The sequence below is a fragment of the Caretta caretta genome, chromosome 1 (genome assembly GCF_965140235.1).
Source record: "Caretta caretta isolate rCarCar2 chromosome 1, rCarCar1.hap1, whole genome shotgun sequence".
Lineage (NCBI taxonomy): Eukaryota > Metazoa > Chordata > Testudines > Cheloniidae > Caretta > Caretta caretta.
Genome location: NC_134206.1, coordinates 12,356,765 through 12,384,254, shown reverse-complemented (window position 1 = coordinate 12,384,254; position 27,490 = coordinate 12,356,765). Strand labels below are relative to the sequence as shown.

Below are 27,490 nucleotides of genomic sequence, written 5' to 3'. Positions count from 1 at the left end.
CTGGCTAACAGAACTTTTTTGCTGACCCACCTAGTTAGCAGGTGTTAGAATCTTGCACTTGCACTGCCAGGAGTTGTGATGAATCATTGCAGCAGGTGTATGGCTCATTATCACCACCTGGGACATGAGAGCCTCTAGGAAGAGGAATCTAGGACAAAAAAGGCCCCAGAGGAAAACTCTAGGGACAGTTAATCACAGTGAAGCAGCTTCAGCAGATATACATGTTGTGTTGTTGTTTCTGAGTTACCAACAAAGGCAATCCCCTGGCAGGGGCTGAGGGTAGATGTTAGCTCAGTGGCTGCTGCTCTGATGAGGACAGGATAGGTATTCAGTCCATTTACATACAGTTCCCTCTTCCCTCTCCTGGATGACTTGAGGGTCAGTTATCCTTTTCAAGTTTCTTTGATGTATTTGCAAAAAGAAAAGGAGTACTTGTGGCACCTTAGAGACTAACCAATTTATTTGAGCATGAGCTTTCGTGAGCTACAGCTCACTTCATCAGATGTATGTGTTATTGTTTTCCCCTCACTTAAGATTCTCAGTCTGAAAAGAACAGACTAGAGTCCCTCTCCCACTTAAGAATTTCACTTGCAGACTACAGGCTGAGGGTTACACAGGAAAATAGTGAATGATCACAGCCCCTTAGACTTCAGTTTCATCTATCTGTGACCACCTCCTTTTCAGTTATAGGCCAAGATGCTGGGACTGGACAGCGGATGGATCACTTGATGATTGCACTGTTCTGTTTATTCCCTTGAAAGCATCTGGCATTGGCCACAACCAGAAGACAGGATACTGGGCTAGATGGACCATTGGTCTGACCCAGTATGGCCATTCTTATGGGACAGCAGAATCTTCTTGCTCCTATTGGACTCAGCATGCAACTTAGCCCTGTTCTGATATAGTAGTGCTTTTCATCCACAGAACTCCAAGCACTTGGCAAAGGAGGTATTATTATTTGTCTTACCACAGCATCTAGGAGCCCCAGTCATGAACCAGGATCCCAGTGTGCTAGGCGCTGTACAAACACAGAACAGAGACAGTCCCTGCTCCAAAGAGCTTGCAATCGAAGTATAAGATAAGAGACAGCAGATAGATACAGACAGATGGGGGAGTGCAAGGAAAAAATGAGACCATATTGATTAGCATGATTTCAGTGTGCCAGCAGCCTAACCATTATCAAGTAGCTATTGTATTTCCCTGTTTTACAGGTGGAGAAACTGAGGCACTGAATGGTGATATGACATATCCAAGGGTACTCAGCAGGACAGCCAAAGAGCTAAGAATAGAACTTGGGTCTCTTGATTTCCAACCTGGTGCTCTGTCCTCTCCCACTGCTGCAGCCATCTCCCCTGCTCACTTCATTTGTAAGGATGAGTATGGGGAAGAGGGCATTTAGAGCAGGGAAAAAAAGCCATTGAGGTCCCACCGGGCCATCAGTGGCCTAGTCTGTTGGAAGGCCCAGTTGTCTCTCCACGTTGCCATCTGGAAACACACTGGCTCCATCAGTCCTGGATCTTTGAAACAGGCCCCTTCCCTTGATGACAAAGGAGTGCCCTGACCCCAAACTGAAGAAAGTAATGGTTGGACCATGACATAGGTAGTAATCACCATCCCTTCCAACTGCCAATCCCATCCAAGCTGCCAGCTCCATCTGGAATCATCCCACCTCCATCTGATACAGAAAAAGCTATTATCTGCATGGACATCTAACCTCAGGGACATCTCATGGTCAGCCCACAGCCACTCAAGATCCATTTTCCATGGATCTCTTCCCTATCTCAGGAATGGATTGGCACATGTCATGTAAAGCAGGAAGGCGGCATTCTGCAGCGATGAGTCAAGAGACCTGGGTTCTCTGCCAGCGACTCCGAAGCGAAGTTACTTAAATCCCAGGTTTCAAATTGGAATAATACTGACACACTTCCTGCTGAGATCTAGGAAAAGTGGAAAGTATTATTGTTCCTATTGACAATGTATAAACAAAAGCTAGGAAGAATTTAATAAGGCTCAGAGAGGTGAATTCACTTCCCTAGCAAGTCAGCGACAGGCTCAGGAGTTCTAACACCCAGCCCTTTGATCTAACTACTCCCCTCATTTTCCCTAGGGCACAAAGACATCTTGGGCTAAGACCATAAGTGTACTATCCTCCTGAGCAGTGTGATTTGCTCCCTGTCACATGAAGTCCTTTAGGGGGCATATCTATGTATTTCCTGACATCCTCTCCCCTTACTCAGCTTTCTTTAGATGCCTCCAAGTACTTCTACCTTGCAGGTTACAAGGCAGTGCAGTAACACGCACTGATCATCCGAGCCCTGGGTGCATGGGACCCCAGTAACGAGCAAATGTTGAAAGAAGGCAGACTCGGTCAGCGCTACGCTCTGCTGATGCGGCAACTCATGGTGTCGGATGCCATCAGGTGGCCAAGGGACATCTACATAGAACACATCACCGGACTCGGCAATACCAGAAGGGATGAGCTGGCGTGCCAATGAGAAGTGCAATCAGGAAAGTATCTGAAATACTTTCCACATGTATTGTATTTTCTAAAGGAACAACCTACCCTCAATTCTCAATTACTGAGGGACCATCTTCACTCATTGCTATATTTACTTTCCACAACCAACTCTCTGTATAACTTTTCATGAGTGATGTACCCGAATACTTGGATGCTAATATCTAAACTGTATTCTTAAATGTATTCACCTAAATCTGGGTTATTGCTGATTATGCACTATATGTATCTTATGACTTTTAAAACAAACTTAGTACTTGTATTATCCACAAATACAATACACAGATGTACAGATACTTTTCTTAACCTGTGTACTATATAATTTAACATTAGCTTTAATAAAAATTTTAAATTTGATCCTGACATCTTATTTCCTGCGTTAATTGTCTCCAGAATCTGTTTGAACTATTTCAGGTGTTTGACTTCTATTTGTGTACTCTAACAGGCAAAGCAAATATGCTAACGACATCCAGGATGGAATTGCTTTCTCCAAGTCTCATAAGTATGCATGAAATTCATTAATATCCCAAAATAAGCATTTGCATTGCACATATACACACTGGGAAAAGAGCAATTGTTTTATCTTAGCATTTATTGTTCGCCATTAGGAGAACAAATCACAATATCATGTGTGTTTGGAAGTCTTTCTTCCTAACAGATGTGAACTATAGAAATATAGAATGCTCACAGGGCCAGATCCTCCGCTGGTATAAATCAGGACAGCTCTGCAATGGAACTATGCTGACTTATGCCAGCTGAGAACTTGGCCCATAGTTTATAACTCAGCATTTCTGCACAACCAAATTCTGGACAGGCAACTGTCTGGAGATTCCTCCCCCCACAAAAAATGAAATTTGACTGTCCGGCTCCCCAGATTGTGTCCTGTCCCTAGCTGCAGCTCTTTGAAGCCACATGATGTCCTTGTGAGTGACAGGGGATCAGAAAGGATAGTCTGGTGGCCTGATCACAGGCCTGGGAATCAGGAACTGCTGAGTTCGAATCATAGCTCTGCTGTCAAATTATTCTTGACAGGACATTGGTTTTAAATAACCAGCTATTCCCCACAACTCCTTCTTCCTTTTTAACAGAATGCCCAGCCATACCACCCACCTCTTCCAGTGAGTCATTTGACCATGCTTCCTTTAGCCCCTGTGCTTCCACATTAGCTTCTCCACCATCCCCCGTCTGCCCGCTATGCTTTAGTTCCTTTTAGCCAGACCTTCCGCTGGAAGCAGCTCCACTGAAGTTAGTGGAGAGACACCAGTTTACACTAGTGGAGGATCTGGTGCTCTGGATTGCTGATCCGTGGCGGGCGGGAGGCCCTGGGGAGGAGCTGATCTGCAGGGCCACCGGTGGGTGCTGAGCACCCACTCTCCCCCCCCCCAACGGGTGCTCCAGCCCCAGAGCACCCACGCAGTCCACGCCTATGCAGGTGGGGTTGAGTAACTCCTGGACTCACATCCTACAGAACACAAAGGCTACGTGATGGGGCAGAGAGGTGGCTTCGAGCAGGGACATTTTGGCACAGGAGCTGGGGACTGCCCAGCAGAGCAGCAATCTGGCTGAAGGTCCTGAAGAGAGAACTGCTTGCCCAGAGTTCTGAAAGGGCTGATCCATCCTTTAAAGTTTTGCTGCCCCTTGTTCTGGCCTCATCCGTTCTCCTTCCAAGCAATCACAGCAGCTACATGGGGTGACTCCTCCTCCTGCCCCTACAGCTGTGGAGGCGGGTGTGGGGCTGGACAGGATTCAGAGGGTGAGAGTTCCCCTGGGCAGTTCAGTGCTGAGCTTTGCAAGGTGAGCTGTGGGAAGGGCAGGGCTGGGGTCAGAAAATCCACTCAGAGGGCATGGTGGGAGTTAGACTGCAGCTTCATGGCTATAGCAGCAGCCACGGAGCTCCTCCACAGCCTGGAGACGGGATTTTTTTCCTCTCAAGCCATTGCAGAGTCCTGCCCGCCCGGTGCTTGGGCTGTGTGCTGCTGCTGAGGATTTGAGCCTGTACATGCATATTGCAAATAGAGAGAGACCAGGCAAGTTCAACCAGAAGTTCATGGGCCTGATGCAAGAATCACTAGGTAAAATCCTGCGACCTATGTTGCGCAGGCGGTCAGACTAGATTATCCCGATGGCCCCTTTTGGCCTCCAAATTTATGAAGAGCATGAGCCTCGATCCACTGATTTCTCTTCCAATGAAATAAACACTCTACCCCTGCAAACCAAACCCTTTCTGAATAATTGGAAGTTGGGCAATATTTTGCAACTCACACAATACATTCAATGCTGTTCAGCTGAATATAATAAGCACTGAGAGCCCGAGGCAGTGTAAGACATTTGCCAGCAATATACAGACGTACACTTGACTCCACAAGCATTACAGGTCATACTCGGTGTAATTCTAAAAAGCATCTGTCTCTGCCACTAGCAGTGTCTTTCAGTGACGTGCCATGCTTTGTATCTCTCAATTTCACAAAGATCACACCACAGACGGCAAGCTGTCAGAGATTCAGGAACAAATCAATATGTGACTCCGACCCAAGGACACAGCCCCCCCTGCTTCTCTCATCTCTGACTATGGAGCAAGCATCCTGAGGGCAGGGAAAAGTACCGGATTCACACCTGAACTGTAGATCACATATGATCTGGACCTGCTGGGGGAGGATTGGGACAGGGCAATAAGCATCTTTTGGCAGAGGCTCAGAAACCCTGTGTGTCAGGCCCATAAAAAGATTGGACACTCCAAGGGCAATATCTCCCCACACAAAAATTTTCCTCTCTAGTGGATCTGAAAGAGGTGTCCTTCCTAGCAATACCGCAGGACAAGCTTTCTGTTATGGCCCCTGGAGCTCCTGCAATCAACAAACCAAGACCAGCAAGCCTGAGTGTTCCCACAGTACTGATTAAACTCTAGAAGTCCTGTCCCAGCATCCACCAGTCTGAGAGTAAAACCTGGAATGGATTCTTTGGTGCTTGTCTCTTCTTTAATTGTTCTGGAGTCCTGAGTAAAAATTCAGTGGGGAGGCCCTGAGGAGCTAGCCCTTTTATTGCCGCATTGAGGAACGGATCTGAGATGGGAGAATGCTGGGGTGGGAAGCATAAATGACTGTGGTTTGTATTACAGTAGCGCCAAAGGCTCGCTCAGAGCCGCCCTGTACACAGTCCCTGCCCCCAAAGAGCTGACAAACTATACATAGGTCCAGAGAGATGAAGTCACTTGTCCAAGGTCACACAGCAAGTCACTGGCAGAGCTGGGCACCAAATCCAGGTCTCCTAAATCCTACTCCAGGACCCCATCTATTGGGCCACACTGACTTTGGCTCAGGACCCTTCTGTGCTAGAAACCCAACCTGCAAAACACTCTGTTGTTCCGCTAGGACAGCGACGATGAGTGCAGGGAAAGACCTGACCAGAGAAAGATAGAATGAGCGGGCACGGGAGACCCAGTCAGTGAAAGTGACCAGCCCACTTTCACTGTGGAAGCTCAACCAAGGGCAAAGGCTCAGATTTTAGGGTGCACCCCAACCCCATTGACTTCCAATGAGAGCTGGGCACATCACTCACTTGAATCCCCACCAAAGAGATGGTGAAGTGTAAACGGGATTGTAGCAGGGCGCTGACTTACTGCCACAGCGCCTCCTGGGGGGTCATCCAGGAATTAGCTCAGTTCCAGCACTCAGAGCACCTCCCGCTGGCCGGTATCTCAGCTGCCACAGGCCCCATGTCCCTCCTGGATCCCAGTGCCCCTTACCTTGGGGCTCTGCCCCAGCAGTCCCCACACTCTGGGTCTCCCCTCCCAGGGGGCCCCCCAAATCCCCTATACCCACCTTGCCTCAGAGGCTACTGCCAGTCACTATCTAGCCCCCTTTCTCTGGGGCAAACTCTAGCCTGGGATGGCCACTCATCATTGACAAGGGGGGTGGACCTCCTGCCTTTCCCTACAGCCCCAGTACCCCCCACCCTTTAGCCAGGCCTCAGGCTGGGGACTCGCCTGGCCCGAGCACTCCAGCTCTTCTTGCTCTCACACAACTAGACCCTTCCCACTCCAAGGCTGGAGTGAGACTGACCCAGCTCCTCCCTGAGCCCATATATCAGGGCCAGCTGTGGCCTGATTGGGTGTGGCCACAGCTGTGGCTGCTCTTAACCCCTTTTTTAATTGGGCCCCAGCCACAGCTCTCTCTAAGGGCTGCTTTTAACCCCTGCTCTCCTGGAGTGGGGCAGCCGGCCAACTACATGGATGTTTCAGACTCCTTCTCTTTTAGTAATCTGTGGTCTCATTAGTAATAATCTCGAGGAAAAGTTGTTGTTTCTACTCCTTTTTGACCTCTTGCACGAAGGGCTGATGGTGATTTTATGTTGTGTCCTGCTCCCCCCCCCCCACCTTTATTCTGCCCTCTCTAGCCTTTGCCAGTCATGCAGGAATAACCACCTGACTCATTAGATGGCAGGAAAATACAGCTCACAGGTGACTGGGGCTTGGTCCTGCCATTGCCTCTGGTAAGGATTCTTTTTGTTGGGATGACGACGGGTGGGCTTGTCCTCTCTAGGCAATCAGAAGGGTAACAAGGTTTCTCATGCTGCTTTGTTTCCAACATGGAGCCCTCCTGCATTTTCAGTGCAGTCCACCCCACAGCTTTTGTGCACAGTGGTAATAATACACATGAATCCCTTGCACCTTCTCTCAGAGCGTCTCAAAGGGCCTTACGGTCATCCATGAATGAAGTGCCTGCCCTCTTGCCCCTCTATTTACCCACCTGTCAGAGCACAGTGAGCCCTTGGCCTTTAACCCCAGACTCCTCCTGGGGCCTTCCTCACTGCAGTCACCTCCTGCCCCCCCAAAGCACATTTCCAAAAGTATGGTAAACAGAAGGGTGAGTTCTGATGACACCACAATGCGGATGTCAGAATCAGGCACCTAAAAACTGCCGTTTGTACCTGCAAAATGAAAGCAGTTAAAAAAAAAAATCAAGCCCTTAAAATATTAGGCCAACTTCATTATTTTTTTTCGATATCATGAAAACAGGACAATACAGCAATATTTTAATGCTGTTTCACATCTGATCACTTGCTGTTTTAAATACACGTGTCCTACATTTGCTCCAACCTATAACAAACACAGAGTACATTGGTTTTTGTTCCCTCCGGGTTATACTTCTGTTCTTCTCCCCTCTCCCCGCCCCCCCCCCCCTTTGGAATAAACTTGATGTCCTCTCTCCCTACCAGCTGAGGACAGCAGCCAACTAGAACCCATTAGTACAATGCTACACATTTTCAGCACCATGACAATCTGCTGCCATTTTAAATAGAGCATCTCTTTATTTCAGTCAGCAGCATGTCCTTTTGCTGTCAAGGAGACAAATTATTCCAGTCCTATGGCAGAGCTCACAATATGAGGGAGAAAAAGCTTCGGGAACTATTATACCAAACTGTGGAATACATCGAGGTTCAAACTAGTACTAGCAGATGGCCTGGAGCAAGTAAAATTTTCAGCCAAACTATTACCCTTCCAAAGGGAGTCTTGTTATTAATTCATTGTAGAACAAAGCATCTGGCCCAGCCCTGAAGCCTGATTTCCAAACATGCATCTTTCTAAAAGGCTTAGCACGACTAGATTGTTTTGATATCTCATGATCACTCTGTACGTGTGGGGAGGGGGTTTGCTGAGTGGAGACCTGATACAGAATCACAATTTAGCCCCTTTGTAATCAACCTGCAAGCAGCTGGATTAACGTAATTCCTTCTGATGTTCAACTCAGTAAACCCAGCACTGGAGGAAAGGGAGGGGAGAAAGAGGGCTTTATATTGAAAAAACCTGCTTGGAATATAGGACTTTTGTATTTAGGGCTGCCAAATGCTTATTAAACATCTTTATTATTATTATCAACCCAGCCTTTGACTATAAATAACCAGACTCGTATTTTAAGCCTTGTAACACCAGCCAGCCGCTGGGGATTTCCCTTGCTAAGTCGTCTTGGGCTAGATTGTTTCCCACATACGAACAGTGCAATGTGAAAAAAGCATTCTCGCCTCTGATGCAATGAAAAGACCGCTTAGAAAAGCTTTGTATTTCATCCCTTTAAAATTGCCTGTGTGAGAGTGTATGCATTGACACGCACCTGGGTATGTTAAATACTGTGGGAGCAGATATGTGTGTCCATAATTTATATTGTTGCCGCTTTTGGACCCAAGGAGTTCGGCAATATTTGGTCTCTTGTTGGACTGTTTCTGCTAGCAGAAGAAATTGATATATGAGGGTGGTACAGTCTTTGGTGCAACACCATTTATCTACCAAGAATGTACAAAGTCCTGTTTCCCTGAACACAGTGGGTACAAACAACAGTAGGCAGTTTCCTGGCTCCCAATTTCCAAGCCTGCCTTTCTGGCCAGTCCTATGCCGCAAGGTGCTCTGCCACTGCGCCACGCTCATGGCTACATTTCTGGCTTTCCACCTTTCACTCACATAGACCCCACAGCTCCAACCAATCAATCCCCTGGCCCCTGTATTTGCAATCCCCAGAAAACCGCTACTCAACCTGGGTTAGCTGTTACTCAGACCTTACCCAGTAGCCCAATGCCGTGGACAGTGGCTTCTACTGTTTCACCTATCATGACATAAAGCGGCATTTAACTGCTCCTTCCATTTAGTCTAAATAAAAGGTGGTTACTACACTCATCGGTTTTAACAAGGTATGTGATTGTCTATAGATCAAAGACCAGCTTTTTAGCAGCCATTAACACCTTCCAGCATAATATGCTGTGATTGTGTATGTATACAAAACATATAGTTGATAAGATACATACACAAATATTCTGCGGAGAGTATATCTATGTGCACGACTCAGTATGTATTTAAATCCTGAAAATGTTTAATTTATATTTTAAATAATCACAATTCCCATTTTACAGATGATAAAACTGAGGCTCAGAGCGATTAAGAGCCTAATCAAATGACCTCCCATTGACTTCACTGGCTATTGGATTGAGTTCTCAACTACTCACCCAGGTTTTCACAACCACTGTGAGAACCAGTTGTAACTTACTGGTGAGTGTATGTTATAAGTCCCCGGTGTACCACTCTGCGGAGGATATGAGTCTGTAACAGACATCAGCTAGAGAGTCTTGGTTATCTAGCTCAAACTATAGCAACTCATACTTTTAGCTCTGAAGGTCCCCTGTTTAATCCTTGGCGTGTCAACCCAAATGGCAGCTGCTACACACTATTAGACCACACAGCATCGATGTCCTCATCGGCTGCCCAGTTTGAAAGGCCACACTGCCTCTCCGTCTACGGGCAGGTCTATACTTAAAACTCTGCAGCTGCGCCGCTGTTGTGCTTCTGTGAAGACATTACTGCAGCAACGGGAGAGCTTCTCCCATCAGCGTAGTTAATCCTCCTCCCCGAGAGGCAGTAGCCGTATTAACAGGAGAGCCCTCCTGTTGACATAGCGCTGTCTACGTGGGGGGTGAGGCTGGTATAACTGCGCCAGACAGGGGTGTGGATTTTTCACACCCTTGAGCAATGTAGTTATACTGATGTATCGTTTATGGTGTAGCCCTGGCTCCTGCCTGCAGGGCCGGGCAGGTCAGTATGGGGTGTATGAGTTCCAGCACGCCCTAGCATGCTGTGCGGTAACTCCCACGTGGGGACACTCCAGGCACAAACTAAAAGGTAGCTAGCTCACGTTAACTTAGCCCTGTTTCAAGAGGACTCTGTTTAGGCAAACGAGGGACCTTTTAGTTTGCGCCACACACAGAAGTTACAGCACAGCGTGCTGGTGCGTGCTGCAATCCACACCCCCAACTCCAAACTGGGGGGCTGTGTAGACAAGCCCCTCTGCTCATCCAGATGTGAAATGTGGGGAACTGTATTTGTAACAAGAAAAGGAGGACTTGTGGCACCTTAGAGACTAACAAATTTATTTGAGTCTCTAAGGTGCCACTAGTCCTCCTTTTCTTTTTGCGGATACGGACTAACATGGCTGCTACTCTTGTTGGGGACACTGGGGCATGGACACTAGGTAACTCGAGGGGATGGAAGACCACGAGTGTCAATGAAGCCCCCTCACACTAGGCCCAGGTGTCCTTGGCCCCCCCCCTCCCGCCTGGAGGCACTCGCAGCAGCTCTGCGTACTAGGCCTAAGTGTCCTTGGCCCCCCGCCTGGACGCACACACAGCAGTTATGCTGAGGATCTGCAACAATATGCTGCAGTCAGACTGCCTGAAACTAAGCAAGGCCACACAGGGCAGATATGGAAGAACAATGCTGAATAAAGCAGCCTTATGTATAGTTTAACAAATGATACAGAGAACCAGGGAACTAGCTGGGAACTGGATTGGCTGGCTATATGGATACTTGGGGCAGCTTGCTATTGGATAAGTATGCTGGGAAAAAGGATGTATAAAAGCCTGTGTAACTTCCTGCTCTGGGTACAGGATTTGAGATTCAAATCTCCCTGTACCTATTTGAAGCTTCAAATAAACTTTTCTGCTTCTCCACCCCGTTGTGATTATTGGGTGTAGCACACCGGGTAACGAACCAACTCAAGCTGTTGTTCAGCCTCTCGGCACTGGGTGCCGGCAACACTCTGAAACCTGTATTTATAACAGACACCCTTTGTAATTAAAGCTGATGCAGGGGCTAGATTGTAGAGTTACCAGAAGCCCTAAGGGGTGCGCATAGTTGCGCTGCTCCAGGGCCTGAACTATGATTCAGGGACAATCGGATCCTTGGTTCCCCCTGTGCTCTGTGGAGGAAGCAATCTGTGTGTTGGAAGGTGCATTTAGGGGCCAGCAGGCAGGCTGCAGCTCAACAGACTCTAAAGTCCTGGGTGGGCCTAGGGCCAATTTACAGTCTGTCCTTCTGCAGATTTCCCCAGTCAGTCTCGAGGTGGAGGGAATGGTAGGGGGACCCAGGCCCTCCCACTCCATCAGGTCCCAGCCCAGGGCCGAAGGGAGGAGGGGTGGGGAATGTTTCTGTCTTCTCTAGCTGACACCCCAGACCAGCCTTCTCTGGGGCACTTGCTACCTCCAGTGTTCTCTTCAATTTGGGGTGTGGTCATAGTCCTCTACTTCCCTCCTTGCAGAAGGTTGTTCAAGCAGTCTCAGCAATTCAGACCATCCACTGGGGCTCCCCAGCTCCCTTCCTGGCGGTTTCCCCCTGGTCTGGGAGAATGGGAGAGAAAGAGGGGTCAGGCACATAGCTGCCCCCCCTCCTGGGCCTTACCCACATTCTAGGGCCTTCCCCTGCAGATTCCTCTGTCCCAGAAGGTACTAATTGACTTCCTTCCTGCAGATAGCCTCTCCTTCACTCTTCCTCCAGCTTGACAACCGTATCTCATTTTAAGCAAGTCCTCCATTGGAAGCATGCTCTGCAGCTGCTGAGGGGCGAGGTTTTTGGGGCCCAGTACTGCTCCATCATCTCTTTAGTCTTAGTGGGGGACTTGTAAACCCTATGACACACTGCCAGCCCTTTGCCTGGTGCAAATGACTTTGTGCATTGGCTCAGGTGTGTTGGCTGGAGGTGTGTGTGTGTGTGTGTAGGCTCTGCCCTGCCCCCCCCCGCAACAACCTCTCCCCATGATACAATTAGCCTGACCAGAGAAGTAAGTGGGTGCCTTATAGTCCTTTCCTCCCCTGGGCACATAATGCAGATCACAATGGTAGCAACGTTCATGGAACTTGGAGAGAGAAGCTCAGGTTGTATGGGGGAGGAACTTGCAGGAGGCACCAGGAAGGCAGTCTGTGTGCACATGGCTGGAATATTAGCTGCCGTTGCAGCATCTCTGTAAATAGTTCTCTTAATAAAGAGCCATTTAGTTTTACAAGCATGGAGTCTCTCATGTTATTACCCAGCATGAGGTACATGAAATTACAACTATATCCTAAGATTTGACTTACAGGAAAATATTACTTTGTTTTCCAGGCATATGATTTAAACTTCATAGGCCTGGTTCTCTTTACACTTATACGGTGTAAATCAGGAGGAACTACACTGAATTCAAGGGAGTTACATTGGTGTAAGTGAGAGCAGAGACAGGCCTTGAACTCTGTACCGTAATATACAGTGGTGCAAACATTGTAGACCCAGTGCAAGGGAGGAGAGAATTCTGAGTCGGTGGCATCTCACGCTCACTTGGTGCAGGTGTAAATGATGGCCCCAAGGTAGAATGCAGTGGAGACTCGAGCCCTAGCTTCCCTCTCAACCTCTACCCATCAGCTTGCAAGTCTCAGGCCCTTTCAGAGGTGAGAACATGCCATTGTTTTAAATTCCTCGAGTAGAAGAATCAAACCATCCCATCAAGTCTCCCCATTTCCCTGCCTTTCTATGAGCCTGTGACAGGTTCCTAAAGCAATTTAATTATCTGCCTCTGTGGGGTGTTTCTCTTCGGGGTGCAGAGATGTGCATCTACTCTGTACAAACATTGTTCAGGTAGAAAGTCTTCCACTTTGGGAAGGCTGGACAATTCACCTCACTAGACGCAGCCCCTGCATATGGAACACAAGGCCTGTTTATTTATGGACATCATGTGAGGCACAGCCACGAATGCCATGCAGGCTGGGGAGTTCATGCAATCCCTGCCATCTCTGGTAGTGAGAAGGGCTCTAATAATGCAGAGCTATGACAGCTTGTCACAGCAGAAGCTTTTCCAAACCGCTAGGGGAGATTCAAGAGTTCAGGAGCTGGGAGTTGAGTCAGTGAACTTCAAATGAAGCCGGGTTATCAGCCATGAGTCAGCCAAGCACTGAGGACTCGATCCTGCCTCATTCAAATCACTGACAGCTTTGCCACTGACCCTAGTGGGAGGAGGATCAGACCCTGAAGCACATGCTTCACATTAAGCTTGTGAGTAATTCCATCCTGATCCAGGAAAGCACTTAGGGCCAGTGTAATGGGGTGGCACCCACCTCTCATGAGCGTCCCCTGGTCGAGTGCCTGCAGTTCTCTCAATGTCTTGGCTCACGGTGCCCTGTCGGCCATTGTGCTTGTCAGGCAGGTCTTCGGTGACTCAGCCCTCACTCACAATCCATGTGCAAACAAACCCCTTCTGGGGTACACTGTCCAACCGGGCCTATCTCAAAGCCCTCAGTAATGTCCTGTAGCCATCCCTGGGCTCAGTCCTCATGTCCAACAGGTCCCACCATGGTACCCCTCCATTTTCAACGTCTCTGTAGTGCTCCCTGGGCACAAGTCCTCAGTCTGAACAGCAGGTTCTCAGTACCCTAGTGGACCAGCTTACGTGCAAAGGTTCCTGCTCTGGAGTAGAGCAGCAGCCCCCAGAGCTTCCTCCCTGGAGACTCTTCGCCTGCTCTTCAGTCATAGAATCATAGAACTGGAAGGGACCTCGAGAGGTCATCTAGTCCAGTCCCCTGCACGCAAGGCAGGACTAAGTATTATCTAGACCATCCCTGACAGGTGTTTGTCTAACCTGCTCTTAAAAATCTCCAACGATGGAGATTCCATAACCTCCCTAGGCAATTTATTCCAGTGCTGTTCACACTGGGCACTTTGCGTCGATAAAACTTCTGTTGTTTGGGGGTGTGTCTTTTTAACATCCCTGAACAACAAAAGTTTTGCCGACGAAGTGCCAGTGTAGACAAACCCCCTGGGAGACTGATGGCAGAGGTCACAGCAGAAAGGCAGGTGACAGCACAAGGTGACTGACAGTCGGCCAGCAAACGAGCAGCTGGCAAGGCAATGAGTGAGCAGAATGAGCGGCTGGCAGGGCGGCCAGCCAGAGCAAGTGCTCAGATGGTGGAGAAAGCATGGTGCCTTCTTCCCTGGGTGGGAGGTGAACTCACACAGATGCACCTCTGACCCCTGGGTCCTCACTGACCAAGGACAACCGCTGTGAGTGGGGTATGGTGAGGGAGCAGAGAGGGGCACAGAAAAGGAACTTTTGCTTCTAGAACTCAAGAACACGAGGTGGAAGGCTCTGCCCCACACACTCTGTGTCCTGGTGTGTGCCCTGATCCCAGTTTTATGATTATGAATCCTACTTGTGGCATTTTCCCTAATTAATGTCAGGTGACTTCCCTCCTTTCATTAAAAGTTTCTTTTCTACACCCAGACTCTGTGCTTGCAAGTGGGGAAGTTTTGCCTCTCTGAGGCGCCCTGGGATGGTGTGTAATTTTCCCAGGTTATTGGATGGGGGCTCGAGCCAGTTCTGTGTTGCTTTGTTGAAAAGGAATCCCAAGGTATTGAACCCAGCCCTGGTTGCTGCTGGCTCCACCTGGCAGAAGGGTTACACTTAAAATTAGGTACGCACACATGCTTAAGTGCCTTCCTGAACTGAAACCGTAAGCATTTACTTAAATGCCATTGGAATTGATGGAGTTTCATGGGAAATCAATGTCTCTGGGCCATTAGAAGAGACATATAGGCATGCACAAGCACAGAAAGAGAACACAACATGGTGTGGGGCGGTGTAAAGGTGGGACTGGCATGAATTTGCCATGGCTGCCTTACTTACAAGACGTACAGCAATGAGTGAGTTATAGAGATCATCCCAAACTTAGGAGACTGGGGAGAAGACTAGGAAACAAAGCAAAAGAAGGAAGAAGATGGAAGGTGATACACAATCTGAATGTCTTTCTAAAAGAGATTCTCTAGCTCAATCTCAAATTATAGGGTTGTTGCAGGAATCACTGGGTGAAATTCCACAGCACCAGGTCAGACTAGATTATCAGAATGGTCTTCCCTGACCTTAAAAATTTATTCATCTATTAAGGACTGAAGCATGGTCCTTGGGATTCATAAAGGTAAACTGAAATGCTCATTATTTTTCCCCAAAGAAAGGAAGAAATTAATTTTAAAACTGTTTAAAGAGAGACAGGTAGGTTTCCAGTCACTTTCACATTCTGGTTCTTATACACAAGTACAAAGGTGTGATGCTGAGGTTCCCAATATAATTCCATAAATGTTGACAGAGTGGGCTGGCGGCACCCCTTATTAAGGTTGTCTGTCACTGCCCATTAGACAGCCCGGCTTTTGATTGCTTCTAACTTTGCCAAATTTCAACTGTTTGGGCTGAAATTTTATTTGACAGTGTCCGACTCGGGCTGAATTTTTGGAAGGAAATTTCAGCCCCAGCTGGTCAGTTATTCCTGAGAACTAGGTTAGAGAAAAATGTGTTGTTTTGCCCAGATTGAATAATTTGGGAGATCTTTTTCTTTGAGAAGTTCTAGTACTCCGAGGCTTTGGAGCCAGGACTTGAAAGTTGGCAAGGGGGCAGCCTTTGGGCAAGGGATGTGGCGTCATTCCTGTGAAAACCCATTCACATCTGGCCAAGTTATAAGCCTGGAAAAGCAGATGACAGGGAAAATCAGTTGGTGCATGCTCAGCAGAGACCTGCTAGAATTTTGCAAATTTCCATCTGCATTGGGCATGTTCCAGCCCAAACAGGATTTTCCCTGCAGCTGCACCGCTGAGCTGCAGCAAGCCAATCACCTCAGAGTCGGGACCCTGTCTGTCTACACACTGAAGGAGGCTGGGGTTGTGTGGAAAAAATTGTATGTGATCATGTAATTAAAGACTGTATGATACTGTGTATGCAAAAGGGGGTGGAATTGAAGTTGAACAGGCAACCTGAATCCCAGTGTTTCCTTACTTCAGAGTTGTTAGCTATACAACCTCAATAATGTTATTTGTGTGTGTGTGTCTGTGTAATAAGTGTCAAGTCCAATTAAAAGAAAAAATTATTTGCACGAAAACTTTCCCCTGCTGTGTTTGGAATGCAAACATCACTCCCATTGTGCTACTGCTTGAAACGTGGGGTGTGAAAGGGACTAGAAACCTCACTGAGTGTCCTTTTCAGCACCTTTTACATTCATTTCTTTTTTCCTCCTTTGGATGAAAAATGAACATTTCTGTTCACCTTCTATGAAACCCAAGCCCCTGAGCCTTCAGTTCTTCCTCATGTGGATACTCCTTACTCCTGAGCTTACTCCCCTTGATATCAAAGGCACTATTCGCAGCAGTAAGGATGGCATGATCAAGCCTCAGAGGTAGTTATCCAGCAGGTAACAGCAGGAAACATCTGATTGATCAAGACTTGTCCAGCTGTGGGTAACGAACAAGCTCAGAAGAATCTGTCTGCGGGTGAAGCCTGGCCCTGTATCATGAGTGGTGATATGGGATTGCTCATTACACAGAGGAGCAGGCTAGGCCTTTATTACCTCTCGCCCTAGTACTGTCCCATTGTCAGTCTTACTTATTGCACAGGTGGCTTTTAGGTGATATGGAGTGTGGGACTGAATGGAATGTACAGCATTTTTCAAATCCTTGCATATATGTACGTCTCTTCCAGAGGACACATCTCAACCCACTTGAGCTGCTCTGAGATGTAAGGACAGTTTGGAGACAGACTGAAGCTCCAGAGTAAAGTGGCTCCTTTCATGCACATTAAAAATAAACAGATGGTTTCCATCCTTCATGGTGACAAGACATGATCAGCATCATAGTAAGAACTTCTCCTAACCTCTTTGTGTTTCAGGCTCTGCTCATGTTGGGAGCAGAATTCTGCTTTTCAACTGGTTCCCCGTTCATTTCAGAAATCTCTTCAAATATCAAGGCAGTGTGTTCTAGTGGTTAGGGCATCGTACTGGGACTTAGCAGACTTAAGTTCTATTCCCAGCTCTGCCGCTGTCCTGCTGGGTGACCTTGCTGCACCTATGTTTTCCTTCCTGCCCTTTGTTTCTCTGGTCTATTTAGACAACAAGCTCTTCCAGACCAGGACTGTCTCTCGCTGCGTGCGTACAGCACCTACTACAATGGGGCCCCAATTTCTGTTGATGCCTCTAGGCGCTGCTGTAATATAAACATCATTTATTTTTATTGTTACTATTACAGTAGCGCCTAGAGGTTCCAGTCAGGGGCCCATTGTCCTAGGCACTATATACAAAGCTATGAGACAGTGTCCCTGCTCCAAAGAGCTTATGGCCTCCTTGCTATTAATACCTTCTGCAGTCTTTCAAACACCTTTTCGCTCTCTACTCGTCTTCCCACTCCCTCCATTTACCTACAACTGGCCTCTTCTCTGATCCCTTCACCCAACTGTGACATGCTTTGTGCATCTCCTCTCCTGGTGTCTGGAATGGCCTTTCTCTGGCTGTCCATCTCTTTTCCCCCTTGACTCTTGTCTTTTAACATGGTACCCACCTCACGTAGCTGAGCAAGGGGTCACGCCTGGGAGGCAGTTTCAAAGCAAGCCCTGCTGCAGAATAAAGTAGCAGTTTCTTTTTTAACTCAAATGTGCATGTGTCCATGTTTTTCCTGTTTTTCTTCAGTGTGGCTGCTGTGATTCAGTGATACCAATAGCCATTCCCGATCACAGGAGTCTGGCAGTGCTGCATGCTTCTTCATGGTAGGCATAGCCAGGATGCTAGCAGCATGAGCTGTTGATTCAATATTACTGAGAGGCTTTTCCCAGGCTTCTCCCAAACAGGAGGACTGTTCCTTCTCAAAGTCTCCTCCTCAGTAACACAGCTCAAAGGCAGAGTAAATAAAACAGTGTACATTCCGTAGGTTGCATAATGGGAGGCAACAGGATGTTGCAGACCAGAAAACCAGGCATCAGAAGACCTAGGTTCTGTTCCCAACTCTGCCACTGACTCCCTGTGTAGGCTGGGGCATAACATTCACACCTCTCTGATTCGGCAGGGATGCGGTGAGGCTGAATCAGTCAAAGTTTGTGGAGTGCTTTTAGATTCTTGGATGGGAGGTGTGATGGGTTGGACCCCTTGGGAAGCCACCTGATGTGTTGAGATACCACTGAGTCTACCTGTTCTGCCAGCATGGGCCCCCTTTAACCTGTCTTGCTGAGCTAGGCTATTAAAGCCTTCTCTAACACACACACAGGCAGGGCCGCACCCAGCTGCAGATCAGCTCTGGGGAGACTCAGCTTAAGGGACTTTCTCCCAGCACTCAGGTGTCCACCTCCCTAAGAGTGCAGACCCAAAGATATATTATGAAATTCGCCCCCTCCCTCAATGTGGAGAGAGGTGTGCACACTTCTTGCCCCCACAGTTAGAAATTACAGAAACTGGGTTTAATAATAAACAAAACAAATTTTATTAGCTATGAAGGTAGCTTTTAAGTGGTAAAAGGGATAACAAACAGAACAAAGCAGATTACTAAGCAAATGAAATCAAACACGCAAACTAAGCTAGTTTCACTAAAGAAATTGATTACAAATAGTATTTCTCACCCTAGATATTGTTGCAGGCCGTTTGAAAAGTTTCTGTGGTTCAGAGTTCCAGTTTTGTTCCTTTTCAGACTGGACCCCTGTCTCAGACTGGACTCCCCCACCCCACCCCATCCCCGCCTTCCCTTCAGGTGGCTTTTGCAGTCTTTCTTCTTGGGCAGACAGACTGAAGAGAGGAGTCCTGTTTGCCTTCCTCCCAACCCTTAAATAGGTTTTGCATAAGGCGGGAATCCTTTGTTTCCCAAACTTGACATCCCCCCCTTACAGTGGAAAATTACAAGAAATCCCAGGTAATGTTTAGCATCAGGACACAAGACCACCTGACACAGCGTCCATGAGTCAGTGGCAGTATGGAGGGTCCACAGGAGGGCCAAGCTTTTCACAGTCCATTGTCCTCGCTGATGGGCCGTCTGGCTTTTCCATTGTTGTACCTGAAGTGTTAGCAGTGGGCGTCACCCAAAGTAGCATAGTTAAAATACAGATGCATAGTCAATATTCCTAACTTCAGATAAAGCAATGATATGGGCATACACATTGGATAATCGCATTCAGTAAATCGAAAAGGAGTACTTGTGGCAACCTTAGAGACTAACAAATGTGCCACAAGTACTCCTTTTGTTTTTGCGGGTACAGACTAACATGGCTGCTGCTCTGAAAGCATTCAGTAACTCATAACCTTTCCAACGATATCTCACAAGACCCATCTTGCATGAAGTATATCTCAGTTATGTCATATTCACATCATATGCATATTTTCATAAGGAACGTGGAATGGAATGTCACAGGAGGGGGCTACAGAAACGCTCATTGCAGCTCTGCACCTGCTCACCAGCTATTGGCCCCTCAGAGCTGTCTGAGACAGCAATAACTTGAGACCCTGGGGTGGGGTCTCAGCCTTTATTAGCAGACAGGCTGCTTGTTAACCGGTAGGGCAGGTTCTGTCTAAGCCGCCCCCCCGTCACAGGATGTAATATGTGCAAACACAGCCCAGGTACACCCTAGACTCAGTAGGCAGCCACAGCTCAGAACAGTGCACACTTGCTCCTAAGCGCGTCCCACAACTTCAGCGCTGCCGGCTAGGGATTTCCTCCCAAGCCCCAACCCATTCTGCTTGGCGGCGGGATACCGCCCCAGGGGTGGGAGCCCCCTAACTCAGGACATTCAAAGCCAGATCGGACAAAAGCACCGGGTAATATACTGTGGGAAACAATCCTGCCCAGGCCTGAGCGATGCCCTGTGTGTGTCCGCCCCACATCCATCCAGCGGCAAGGTGGCCTGCCGGGCCTTTCCCACCTCGAGTGGCGGCGAGCGCTCCTATGTCTCCACGCACCGAGCTCACTGCCCTGGCTTAGGCGCCGTGGGATCGCGGCTGCCCTCCCCTCCCCAGAGCCTTATGCAAGGGGACACACCCGGCGCGTCCCAGTGTCCGCTTCTTCCCTGCGATCCCCTCCTGCGCCGAACGAGGCCACCGGCGCATCCTCTCTGCCAAGCGGCTGAAACGCGACTAAAAACAGACAGCCCCGGCTGCGTGGCAGGGGCCCCGGCGGAGACCGCCCGGCTGCTTCTGCTGGCCCTGCCCCGATTCAGCCCTGCGCCTGTTCCTCTGCACGCCACCCAGCCGGAGCTTGCGGGGGGGTGGGGGGCAAGGAAAGCAAGCCCCGCTTCAGGCAGCCTGAGCCGGGGCACCTGCCGCCCCTTCTGCCTGACCTGCGCCGGGCACATCCAGCCGGCGAAGCAAGCGGCCCCGTTGCATCCTGGGGGCTGTCGTTCCGCCCTGGCTTGCCCCGCCGGGCAGGCCGCCGGCTGCAAAATACAACTCCCAGCGTGCGGCGCGAGCCGCGCTCCGGCCGCGGCTGTGGGCGCGGTGCTGGCTCGCGGCTGGCCACGCGCGTCACAGAGGCGGGGGTTCTAGCCGCGGCGCGTGGCAGGGGCCTGCACAGTCCCAGGTAAAGGGTGCGCAGAGCTGGCGGCTGCGGGGGGCAGGGTGCGCGCGCCGTGCTGGCTGTAAGTTTGCCCGGGCTGGCGCGGGATGTGTTTGGCAGCAGACGGCCGGTGGGGGCGAGGGGTCGGCAGGCGGACTGGGCGCCAGGAGTTGCCGCCTGCCCGTGAATTTCCACGGTGGCAGCACGAGCGTCCCGTGAAATTTGCCAATAAGCGGGATGCCTGAGCTGTTTCCACCCGAGGACAGTAAACAGGTGATGCGCCGGGAGGGGAGGTAGGCAACACCTAGGCGCTGTCCAGGGGTGTGGCTCAGAGATGTGCGTCGCTGTATGGCGTGGCTGCATGATACAACTGGTGGGTCGCTTATGAATGCTGCGTATTCGTCCATAAACACTGAAATATGTGAGACGACTGGTCATAGATTGGCTCTCAGGCTGTATGTAATGTACATACATACATACTGATGTAAGTTAGTAACATCTCTTATTTCCCCCCCCCCCCAAAAGGACTGAAAATGTATTGTGCCTTGCTACTCTTGACTTAAAAGAAGTGGGTGTATTCCTGTCTTTTACCCCCACCCCGTTTGGCTGTTGCCTTGCTCAGGGTAGTTAAGCACTTGAACAAATTGCCCGAGGAGGTTGTGGAATCTCTGTCTTTGGAGGTTTTTAAGAACAGGTTAGACAAACACCTGTCAGGAGAGGTTTCAGAGTAGCAGCCGTGTTAGTCTGTATCCACAAAAAGAAAAGGAGGACTTGTGGCACCGTAGAGACTAACAAATTTATTTGAGCATAAGCTCATCCGATAAAGTGAGCTGAAGCTCATGAAAGCTGATGCTCAAATAAATTTGTTAGTCTCTAAGGTGCCACAAGTCCTCCTTTTCTTTTTGTCAGGAATGGGTGGGTTAGTTATTACGTAATCCTGCCATGAGTGCAAGGGACTGGACTAGATGACCTCTCAAGGCCTCCTTCCAGTCCTACACTTCTATGATTTTTATGCACAAATGGGCTTTTTAAACTCTAGTAAGAGCTAATTTTCATCCATTTGCAACACTTGTTTGCTTTTTGCCAATCAGTCACTGTGGAAAGTTACCAAAGCCTTTGGGAGTTATTGCCTGTGATTGCGGGTATGTTCTGGATTTCTCCACTTGCATATACAGGAGAGCTGCTAATCCCTAAATCCCAATATGATTAATGGTGTAAAGAAAGGTAGTGGAGTTTTTTTCCCTCCTCTGTTCATATCACACAGATAATTAAATACTGCATCTATTTGACCCAGATTAGCTCTTAAATTTAGAACCCAAAATACTTTATTTTCACAGTTGCTAGGGGAAGCCTGCATGTGGGAAACCCAGTAGTTAAGACAGTAGCTTCCGGGAAAGCTGCTGCGTTATTTGGATGGCAATGACAGACCCCACTGTGGTTGTTTATTTTAACTCCATGCCTTTGATGTTCCTGCCTTTATAGGTTTGGAAAGGCCTTTTAAAGCAATGGCGCTGATGAAGAGCGGCTGGCTTTGGAGACAGAGTAAGTTCAGTCTGTAATTTAGCTGTGTCATGCCAAAAAGATCTCTCTTTATTTGGGAGAGGAGGGGTGCACTGGGCTGGCTTCTCCTGGCTGGGTCCTCGTTGTTGTGGGTATTTGGGGACAACTTTTTTCTTCACATGCTCTGGGTAGCGGCTGATGTGCTTATTACATGCACAGCCTGGATCCTGAGCACTTAAACATTTCATGTTAACCCACTGGCTGCAAGATAGTGTGTTTGCCTTGAGGACTGGGCTCTTGGAATTGCCCTAAAGTGTTTAAGAACCTGATAGAAGACAATCCTGCCTTTGATGATAGAGATCTACTAAAGTATATGCTTTAGTTCAATAACAAGTTACTGGGCTAAGTGTAAGAATTACTGAGTGTAACTGGTCTGTATTATGTAAGAGTCAGGCTAGATGGCCCCATCTGGCCTTACAAATCTAGGCTGTCTTTCTGTTTGAGAAAACCCAGGACACGTGACTTCCAGTACTGTGCTATGCTTCCTGAATAGCCGTGCCCTGGTAATGACGTGAAGGCTATACCTGGCGGGCCATTGTGCTCCTGTCACTCCAACTCTAGTTGCTCTGGGCCTGGGAATGACTGCAGTAGCACAAGCCTGTCACAAGCACCAGCTATTGCCTTTGTTGACCTTACTTTCATTGTAACAATCTGTGGGCCAGATTTTGTCTCCTAATTCGCACTTGGTGAGGAATACTTCAGACAAGTAAGTCAGTGAGACTACTCAGGCGAGTAATTCATCACCCAGGTGAGTCAAGGGTTAACAGTCTGGCCCCAGAGTAGGTTTTTCTATCCCTCCCAGCAGCGTGGTATCTGAGAGCTGAGTATGTGACCAAGTTGCTGTGATTTCTCCTTTGTTTGTAAAGCGCTTGTTGGGGGCCCTGATTAAAACTTTTTGGCCTTCCCTATTTGAACTATATTGGGCCGGATTCTCCACTGCTCTATGCTTTGTGCAGCCGCTTACCGCTGGGTGTGAAACACCACCATTCTGTTCTGGCATCACCTTCCCTTCACTTTTCCCAGGTGTCAACCACTACACAAGGGGCAAGGCAGAGGAGAATCAGACCCCGAGTGCCCCCAAATGCTCTAGGGGCTTTACATGGAGAAACAATAATGAACCGGGCCAAGCACCAAAGAGCTTGCAGTAAATCAGACATGAGGAAGAAAGACAAAAGGGCTCAGTAATGAACCTGACTATATACAGAAGGTATAAGGAGCCTGCTTACTCCCTGAGCAAGCTGTCTACTCTACAGCTCCAGACCCTACATAGGGGCCAGAGCAACATAGCTGCTACTCTCCCCCTCAGATGGGCAGGAAGTAAAAAGCCAAAACTCCGCCCCCCCATGATGCCATGCCAGCAGAGCTGAGCCAGAATGAAGGGGGCAGTGAGTTGTGCCATCAAAAGGGCTGGGGCATCCTATTTCGCCCCTGTAGCCGGGGGAAGCAAGGACAGAATTGTGACTTTGCGGGTGGGTCTACACTTGGAGCTGGCCAGGTACTTTCCAGCGCAAGGAGATGTACGTGTGCTAGCTCTGAGCATGCTAGAAATAAAAGCATAGCTACAGAGAGTGAGCAGCGGGGGTGGCCAACCCGATCGTAATCCTGTCCGAGGTCTGCTGTTACGCACTTAGGACCGCTAGCCCCTCCCACAGCTACGCTGCCATTTTTAGCACGCTAGCTTGATCCAATCTAGCACAGGTATGTCTCCTCAAGCTGGAAATGACACCTCCAGCTCCAGTGTAGACATACCCTGAGAAGCACTATCCCTGCTCTGCTACTGCAACGCTGCCCCTTGCCTCCAAAGGGCTCAGGTATGAGACAATCTAAGATCCTGAGCGTGCTTTCGCCACGCAGCACACCTCACGGCTGTCTGTATGTTTCTGTTTATCAGACTGGTCTTTGCTTTGGGCTGTTATTTTCTGCTTTAAAGCAAGACCTGTGCTCCCCACTCAGCAACTCAAACTGGGTGTCTGGTCTGTCTCCAGTAAGACAAGCCTTTCATGTGTTAAAACCTACATGGGGGAGAAGAATACCGCAAACTAAAAGGGCTTTTTAATTTAGCAACCAAAGGCAGAGTGAGATCCAGTGGCTGGAAGCTGAAGTCAGCAAAGCTCTCCTTGTTTCAACGAGGCGTGTGTAGCGCTCAGAGGCAGTGAGAACAAGAGGTTGGATGCTTTGCCCTATCAGCAGCCCTGCAGGAGGAACGTACTACTATCTGAATGACTGACGTCTGTCTGGATTTTGCCCTCACCCCCTTCCTCCTTGCTATTGCAGGTTCCATTTTGCGACGCTGGAAAAGGAACTGGTTTGTCCTGTGGCTAGATGGTGGCCTTGTATATTACCAGGATGAGACTCAGCGTGACCTGGAGGGCAGGATCCACATCAAATTCAACTGCCGGGACATAAAGACTGGCCGCGAATGCAGAGGTGAGCGAATACCTCTGGGGGTCCCGCTGCACCTCGCGCTTTCTACGCCCTTGCTTCTGCAGTGTCTAAGATGTTGGGAGAACTGTCCCCTGAGGCTCCCAGTGTCTGGTTTGTGCATGCTGTCTGTCTTTGTAGTGTGCTGCTAAGCTAGTTACTCTGTCTAGTATGGAGCTGAGCATTCTGGTGCTCTTTGGTAAATAATACTACTGCTTCATTTATCCATCAATTACACTGCCCTTTACAAAAAGAGGCAAGTATCCTTGTCTTCCACTGTACAAATGGGGAAACTGAGGCACAGACGTTCCTTGGCAAGGTCACACTGAGTCAGTGGCAGAACTGGGATTAGCACCCAGCTCTGACTCTCAGTGCAATGCTCTACCCGCTGGACTATGCTGCTTTTCATGTTCACACTCAGTGTTGTGGCCTTGTTGGACTTGCTTGATTTAAAGGGATGCTGTAATAAAAATAAACTCGCTGTTTCATGCGTCAGTTCTGGGGTTCCGTCCTCGCTCTTTCGCCTCACTCTGCCCCTGTCCTAGTAGTGACCTCCACGACTGCACCATGTGCTCTGGCTGCGAGGTGATCCGTAGGGGTGCTCTGCAGGTTTGTTTACCTGGCGATGAGTGGCTTCTGCTCGCCATGTCTGGTATGCGTCGCCTGCTGTCCCACCTCCAGAGGAGCAGAGCTCGTTGTGGGCTTCTAAACCAAAGTGTCCTGAACAGGATGGCTGTGTGCAGCCTCATTACCCAAACACGTCCCTCATCTCTGGAACCTCTGCCTTCCTTTGGGGTTAATCATGCGTGAGCTTTCCAATCTGCTGCCCACTCCATGGGGTGAAGGTATTCAATGTGGGCAAGACTGGGTTCTCTGGGCCCCTTCTGGGAAAGGGAGAAAAGTCCCCTAATAATGACCAAAAGATACAACTTCGCAGTCCTATGTAGATGTAACTTCAAAAGCACCTCACATATCAAACTTCCGCCATTTCAGAGATGGCAGAGTCCAGGCAAACCCAAGCCAATGTTCTGAACCTTGGTTCCCTGAAATTCATTTTCATCTTGTTCCCACAATCCACAGAGAAAGCAACGGTCTCTTCTCCAAAACTCCAGTTTTCAAATGTCTCCCAAGACAAGACCATTTCTTGCGGGAATATAGAGAACACCAGTGGTTAGGCAGTTGGAGTGAGGGCTGGCATGCTTGTTACCTCGGTGACTAAGTGAGATGCTGCTTATTGCTTGAAGTGAGGTGTTGAGCTTGTGAGTGACCTGTTCCTTCTGTTGTGGGATGAGGACTTATTTGGAACCTGAACTCTTGATTATAATAAACGCTACGTGAATCCGAGAATGTGTCTGAATATATGTCTGAGTACTACATAATGAATACACAAGCCCAGAGCAGCGGAATATACTCTACACAAGATGTGAGCCCGTTTTTCTTTTGGGTGAAGAGGGAGAGTCTCTCTCTTCCTTGGTTTGCATTTTGTTGTTGTTCTGGTGACTCAATACATGGTACTGTATTGAGTCGGCAAGTTGTATTATCGCTCAGGCAGTTGGAACAAAGGAAACTCCTATGGCACAAAGCTCCTTTCTTGTGCTTCTAATCGCAATAACAACACTGCATTTCTATAGAGCCCTCTCTCTGAGGATCTCAAAGTGCTTGATTATGGAGAGGCAAGAGTTTTTCTTTCCTTTCCATAGGTCAGGTTGTTGATAGATTCCATTATAAAGCCGTGTTTTAGATCTCATATCACTTTTTGGCTTGACAAATCAGTTTGGCCTGAAAATTGCCAGATTTAGTCTGAGATTTCTGCCAAGTCTGAAGAAAATGTATCAAACCAGGTTTGGATAACAGGTCACCAAAAAGTGGAAATTTTTACTCCCACTTCCACCCCTAATTTCTCATCTCCCCTTTGCTCATAATGGTTTGCTGTTGCCCTTCCAATTTCCACTGTTCAATCTACTTAAACTCCTGCATTGGCTCCATTTGAAGAAAATCTATTGTAATCCATCTCTCTCTTTTATATAAAACTTAAAATATGGTGTCTTTACTTACCTATACACTAGGAAAAATGCAAGCTATATAAAAGCCAACCAAAAAACCTTGGGAAATTCCAGAAGCTTTCTTTCAAGCAATCAGTTCAAGCCATAAACTGATAGATTTACAAAATTCCAAAAATACACATCATCAACATATCCACCAATATTATCCTAAATGAGCATTGTACACTTTTCCCAATAGACTACAAACGCAGCAAGAAATGGCAGGAATAAACAAAAAGAAAAGGAGTACTTGTGGCACCTTAGAGACTAACCAATTTATTTGAGCATGAGCTTTCGTGAGCTACAGCTCACTTCATCAGATGTATACCGTGGAAACTGCAGCAGACTTTATATACACACAGAGAATATGAAACAATACCTCCTCCCACCCCACTGTCCTGCTGGTAATAGCTTATCTAAAGTGATCAACAGGTGGGCCATTTCCAGCACAAATCCAGGTTTTCTCACCCTCCACCCCCCCACACAAATTCACTCTCCTGCTGGTGCTAGCCCATCCAAAGTGACAACTCTTTACATAATCAAGTCGGGCTATTTCCTGCATAGATCCAGGTTTTCTCACATCCCCCCCCACCCCCGTACACACACAAACTCACTCTCCTGCTGGTAATAGCTCATCTAAACTGACCACTCTCCAAGTTTAAATCCAAGTTAAACCAGAACATCTGGGGGGGGGGGGTAGGAAAAAACAAGAGGAAACAGGCTACCTTGCATAATGACTTAGCCACTCCCAGTCTCTATTTAAGCCTAAATTAATAGTATCCAATTTGCAAATGAATTCCAATTCAGCAGTTTCTCGCTGGAGTCTGGATTTGAAGT

General features: G+C 48.3%; 1 protein-coding gene across 2 annotated transcripts in view; it reads left to right on the top strand.

Moving 5' to 3' along the window:
* The first annotated feature begins 20,541 nt into the window (after positions 1-20,541).
* Positions 20,542-27,490, top strand: part of PLEKHB1 (pleckstrin homology domain containing B1) — a 41,029-nt gene continuing 34,080 nt past the window's right edge. Inside the window, exons 1-3 of one of the 2 annotated variants that reach the window (XM_048839614.2) lie at positions 20,542-20,654; positions 22,113-22,172; positions 24,465-24,617. In XM_048839614.2, the coding sequence (XP_048695571.1) occupies positions 22,136-22,172; positions 24,465-24,617 (190 nt within the window). In that variant the 5' untranslated portion in view covers positions 20,542-20,654; positions 22,113-22,135. Of the gene's footprint in view, positions 20,713-22,112; positions 22,173-24,464; positions 24,618-27,490 lie in introns of both variants that reach the window. The other variant, XM_048839633.2, reaches the window with a different exon arrangement.